Here is a 6,000-nt window from a genome sequence, read left to right as displayed (position 1 = left end):
TGACCGATTGGACTCGACCAATCCGGTTCCAATGTTTGTATCGCTAGCATTTCTCGTGCCGCGTTTAAGTTCGGGCACAGACGGGAAATAAATTAGGCCGCCAAGCTCATTAAACAAATGAGCTTAAGTGCCAAGCCGGCTTACTGCACCAAGCCACCGTGTTTCTATCAGAAGTCAAATGGCAAGAAATATTTCTTTACCCCTACAAAGAATAATGATGGTATCATTTTTTAGCATGATTCAGTACATACAAAACACCTCATGGAATATTTTTCTTTGTTTTACAAGAAGTCGCTATGGGTGTTGTAAAGATGAGGCTGCGCGGGACATCTGTTTGGGACATTGTCATTCGAGTACAAGAGTTGCGACACGTGTGACCTTTGCAGACGGGAAGTCTCAGCGGGCAACGTGGAGGCAGGGGAAGAAAAAGAAAGAAAGAAAGAAAAAAAAAAAAAAGAGGCAGCCCTGAATGAAAACAGGAAGCCACATAATGTCCCGTCAAAAAACAAACATAGTAATACACCAGCCGAAAGCCGCCTGAAATTTCTGCTTTTGATTGAGTCATAAACGGTTTAAATAAGGATGTTCATAAAACGAAAAAAGTGAGTACACCTCAACATTTTGTTATTTATTGAAAACACAAGCACTTTTGTCTGTACAAACACACACACACATGGAAATTAAATGGCACGTTTGTCATTACAAAATATGAACCACAAAGTAATATTTGTTTAAAAACGCAAACTGCACACTTCACCCTGTGGCGACACATTTCTCGGTCGTTGGTTATTGTTTCCAAAGAAAATGGGGAAAATAATAAATATAAGGAGCTACATCATCATCATCACTTTTTGCAGAGAGTTAAATGTTTGATGGCTGTGGCCATCAGTGTGCGGCCGGCCGTCCCACTTGGCGATTATCTGAGACGGAAGAAAATCTCGTTCCCGTTTGTTTCGTCCACAGACTGGCCAAATTGTCGGACTCAAAGTCCTTCTTACCTGTCCAGACGGTTGACCAACTCCCTGACGGTGTTGATCAGGTTGTCGTGCTCCTGCGGGTTGCTCATGATGATGCTGTGCAGTTTCTTCATGTACGAGTCGATGGTATCCAGGGTGGGCATCTCGCCGCTGCCTGTTGACGTAATGATGGCAATAATTGATGGAGCTGGGGACTTTTTTTTTAATGTTCTGATTTAAAGTCGGTCAGCAAAAGGGGGGGGGGACAAGTACAGAAACATCAAGGTCACAGGACGTTCTTGTTCTGAGCATCTGCCTCGACTTGTTCGCTGACATCAGCGGCACTGAGCGATTTGCTCAACAACAACAAAAATAATAAAGTGAAAAGTAAACACTGCTTTCGATAGAAAACTTTTTTGTTCAGCGGACAGCCCAATCAATCTTTCGCCTCCACGCCCACGGGGAACAGCGCCAACTGCTGTGGGAGCGGTGCAGGAAACTGACGCTGGACAAGGAGTGGTTAACCTTTATTGAAAACTAGAGGATGTAAAACATTTCCCTGAGGAACTCCAATACCGTTTTATAACAGTTAAGAGAAAAAAAAATCAGGTCAGTGTTTTATCGTATCTACAAAGATAAACGTGAATGGATAGGAGACCCAAGATGACTAAATGTCAGCACGGTTGTTACCTGGCAGAGGCACGGAAGAAAAGCTGGCGGCGAGCGCCTGCCGTAGCGTATCCAGGTGCTGGTGGAGCAGGCCGTTGCGTCCCCTCTCTTGCATCACGTCGCCCTCCAGGCGATCCACGGCGCCACGCATGCTCTCCACGTGCTTTTGGAGTGCGGCGTTGCGTTCTTCGTACTCCATGTTGGTCTTGCGCAGCTGACGCATCTCGGCTTCGCGAGCTAAAGCGGGGAGGGGGAACAAAAACCACGAATGAGAACGTGACGGCATAGTCGGCGTGTGATCGTCGTATTCCACCTTTGCTGTGGTTGAGGAACTCCTCGGTGAAGATGGGGATGTCAAACACGCTTCGGTCCTTCCCCTCGCTATCCTTCTGGTGAGCAACAGTGTGGAAACGATAACTGAGAGGCTTGTTTTAAGGCTGTACTGAAAAATGCCAACCACCGTGTATTGCACAGTAGTGCCAAGTGAAAATTGGATCCAAATAAAATGTTTTTAAATGCAACACTATTGTTATATTGATGTGTTGACAGGTCAGGGGGGGAAAAAAAAAGCACCAACCTCGCGCAGAGTCTCGTTGGCTGCTTGGTTCCCAACATCTGGTGAGGAAGGAAAAGGAGAGGGGGAACAGACAGAAATGAAGAAAGAGGACAGCAGATGAGTCATGTTTCCGTCACTGGGAGCCAGCTTTCACTCTTGACCCAGGTGAGCAAAAGTCATACAGAACGCCCCGTTCCGTCGTCTGTTCTGATAGCGGGTGGTCATCCAACAGACGCAAATACGGATACCTCTTCACACTTGGATGACATACAGTAATGTGAAAATGTGAAATCAGATTGCTAATTTTTTTTGACAGTGACAAATTGACATCCTTTACATCCTCCAATTTATTCAAGCTGACGCTCACTCGGCTGTTTGCTTTGACTTGAGAGCAAAAAATCAGATACGAGCGCCGCAATGATAGAAATAGCTAACAGTTGCTAAAAAAAAACAAGTTTCAAGCCGTTCCTGCCACGCCCAGTTGAAGTTTACTGTCAAACTAAAGGAAACAGGAAATACCATGCGAGGTGCTTCAATTCCAATGCCCTCCAAAAAAGAAACCAATGGATGCATATGCTTAAAAAAAAAATGATTTCCCTCCGGCCAAAGCTTTTGAAGTTTTAAGTGCAGTTTATGTGTGTGTGTGGAGGAACGGTCAAATAAATCTTGGATTTTAAAAATATACTGGGCGGGCAAGCTCGTCGGCCATTTAAATGTCTTGTGCCATTTCATACCAGTATTTATTTAGTACTTGACTTTGCCGCTATCCATCGAGGCCCGAGACGAGCTTTGGCAAGCGAATGAGCCCTCACCGCCTCTGTGTCGCTTGCCCTTCTGCTTCTCTTGGACCTTCCTGGTGAAGTGCTTGTAGGCCTCTGTCTTCTGGTATTTCTCCAGCTCTCGCATGTAGCGTTCCTTGTCGCGGTCCGCCTCGTCCAGGTAACGCTGCGGACAAAGATTCGTCTGAAACGCGGCGTCTCACTTTGCCAAGCATGCTCAAAATTTTGGATGAAGGTGGGCTGAAGTCGTTTTGATGCAGCCTCTTACCTGTTTCTCCTCAGGGGGCAGCTTGCTCCACTCGTTGCCCAGCATCCTGGTGATCTCCGGGAAGGGCACGTCGGGACGCTCGGCCCTCAGCTGTTCGCGCCGATCGTTCATGAAGCGAACGTAGCCGGTCAGCGGGGCTTTGGGTGCATTCCTGTCCTTCATTGGCTTCTTCCTCTTCCTGCCCTTGGTCCAGGTGGCACGTCTTGTCTTCTGAGATGAAAGCAAAACATCTCGGGTAAGGGTCGCTCACTTAGCGGATGGAAAATGGACCTTTTATTTAAAGTTGAGGTCCAACTTTCCATTGTTCGGTTTCAATTCGTACCTCATCTCCATTTCTCTGGCTGGCGTTCTCCGTATTGGCTGCAGGAGACGACTGCTGCTCATCCATGACTTCGAATCCTGCAGACTAAGAACAAAAGAATTTCTACAGTGACCAGTTATGATTTTTTTTTTTTTTTTTTTGCTCCATCAGACAATAGGAGATGAGTGTACCATCTGGAAACATTTGTCATAGTAAAGCCTGTGCCATCTGGGGGAGACAGATAAGCCAAATTTTGATATTAACTTTCCATCCTGAAACAAGGGCAAATACAAGCAATCTCCTTTTCCTGGACCACATAAAAAAAGTATTAATCAACTCCCGAATTAGAAAGTATAAATATTATTGCGGTATGTATGGGTCCAGACTAAACTCTGCAGACAGCAACAATGCCACATCCTTTTCAACTTTGAACCCGTACGCGTCACCACACGGGAAGTGAGTGTCAACATCCTGGACGGCATTTCTGCCCCCAGCCATTAAACACTGTGGGAAATAAAGTCAGACTAGGAATGAGATAATCTACTACAAATATTCCTTTTGGCCGGGGGAAGTCCAGTAAAGTTTCTTCTCGCAACATTTTTTTCTAGTTCAGTAATCCACTTTACAGGAAGATTATCACATTTGATTTCTTTTTGAGTTTCAAAAGGTTTCCAAGACGAATGCCTGGACATATTACACTGGCAGTCTTCGACATGACAAGCGGTATGAATAATTTGGTTTATTTAACACAGTCCTGGAACTTTCCTGACATCTATTATGCGATTTGCTGTATTATGTTGCACCGCCCTCTTCTGGTTGGAAGCACACAATGCACCACCTAAAGAAACAGTTTTTCATTTCTTTAAGATTTTCACTTCACTTTGTCAATATTAGGCCAGCTTTACAACAAACGGTAAAAATGGAACGTAACAGATTATTATTATTATTAAATAGTTTGGGGCATCCACGTCATAACTTGCCTGTTCAAATAAATGCCAATTTAGCTGGACAAAGCACAACGAAGAGTTATTTTGTTAATATGAGTTTTATTAAGTGGTGAGAAATGTATACCATGGTGTCTTTAATTTCACAGTATATAATGATTGTAGTCTTTAACCAGTGGCAAACATCTGTTAGATTTATTTGTTGCTGATGTAACAGCTATTTACCTTGTCGTCTTTCGCGATACACTAACACGTATCATAAAAAAAAAAAATAATACCATACACGGTTTGACACTTAAACGCAAAGCTGGTAGGAAAATTGTTTATTCAAATGACTACAGCAACGACGGTTAGCATCGAGCTGCTAGCCATGAAGCTAGTTACGCTGTTAGCGTTGTTTTCGCAAGAAGCCGAGCGCGAAACATTTTTTTTTGCCCATCGTTAACCAAACGCTACGTCTCTTGAAACAAAATCTAACAAACAGAGGAAAAATCACAAAACTAATCATAGTCAATGTGAACGGCAGCCAAAAGTGAGCAAAATATGCTGCCGCCCCCATCAAAACAATACGAGCGCGTCCCCATGCATGTCGATCGGTATCTTATTACTTCACATCTTGCCATATTATTAACATTCCACTGCATTTAATAAAATAAACGACACATTTGTTCTTGTTAGGATTAGAAATCATGCGACAAATGCAAAACAAATATTTACCACAATAGAATGGTGTGAGTGCGGATTTGTCTCTGTGTGCCCTGCGATCGGCTGGCAACCGGTTCAGAGTGTCCCCCGCCTACTGCCCGATGACTGCTGGGATAATCTCCAGCACGGCCGCGACCCCCGTGAGGACACGCGGTACAGAAAATGGATGGATGGATGGAGAATACCTGCTTTAGATGAGACACGTTCTGCTGACTCCTCTTCTTCGTCGAACTTAGAACAGACAGAGTAAATACACCCAAGGTTGTTGCTACCACCTAACGGCCAGATTTATGTATTACACTTGTTCAATCCGAAAAAAGGGATAGAACGGATAGATGGATCACCCACCTTGTTGCCATGCAAAAAATCATGGAGTAGTAGCTTCTAACAGCCTCATGAATCATACAGGCTTGTTTTTATTTCTTTTAAACATGACCTTCTCAACATTCCTTAGAAACCATAACTCACTTAACACACAACGTTGACAGCTGACTGTCCTCTGGATGATGACCGCGGCCCACAAATGATTTCTGATGAACATAATCATGATTTTTTTTTTTTTTGGGCTCCTTAGAGGAGGAGCGCCTCAGAATGGTCCTGATAGGACCTTTAACAGGAGACAAGGCAGATGTGAAGGGACACCTTCGATTGCGTCTGCCCTTTGTGAGGGGATAAAGAGGTGAGGGGAGATGACAAGGGATAATAACTTGATGTACGAGCGTGCCGCACTGAGCCTTAAACGTCTTATCTAAATTCATACGCCGCCGCCTGCCGTTTATCATTCCGCTCGCACCGCCTGGCAGATAATGGACAAAAGGAAAT

The 6,000-nt window shown here is 44.4% G+C and overlaps 1 protein-coding gene across 6 annotated transcripts in view; it reads right to left on the bottom strand.

The window, feature by feature from the left end:
* Positions 1-607: 607 nt before the first annotated feature.
* The window catches only part of hmg20a (high mobility group 20A), a 71,233-nt gene continuing 65,840 nt past the window's right edge, over positions 608-6,000 (bottom strand). For 2 of the 6 annotated variants that reach the window (XM_088379503.1, XM_088379501.1), the window contains exons 5-12: positions 3,551-3,634; positions 3,229-3,438; positions 2,994-3,126; positions 2,203-2,240; positions 1,939-2,014; positions 1,647-1,862; positions 999-1,131; positions 608-920 (exon numbers count right to left, since the gene is read on the bottom strand). In XM_088379503.1, coding sequence (XP_088235629.1) covers positions 917-920; positions 999-1,131; positions 1,647-1,862; positions 1,939-2,014; positions 2,203-2,240; positions 2,994-3,126; positions 3,229-3,438; positions 3,551-3,616 — 876 coding nt within the window. In that variant the 5' untranslated portion in view covers positions 3,617-3,634 and the 3' untranslated portion in view covers positions 608-916. The other 4 variants (XM_088379504.1, XM_088379500.1, XM_088379505.1 and 1 more) reach the window with 4 other exon arrangements.

Source organism: Syngnathus floridae, chromosome 6 (assembly GCF_059516105.1).
Source record: "Syngnathus floridae isolate MCC-2025c chromosome 6, RoL_Sflo_1.0, whole genome shotgun sequence".
Classification (NCBI taxonomy): domain Eukaryota; kingdom Metazoa; phylum Chordata; class Actinopteri; order Syngnathiformes; family Syngnathidae; genus Syngnathus; species Syngnathus floridae.
The sequence above is the reverse complement of the archived record's forward strand: the minus strand, read 5'-3'. Positions and strand labels throughout refer to the sequence as shown.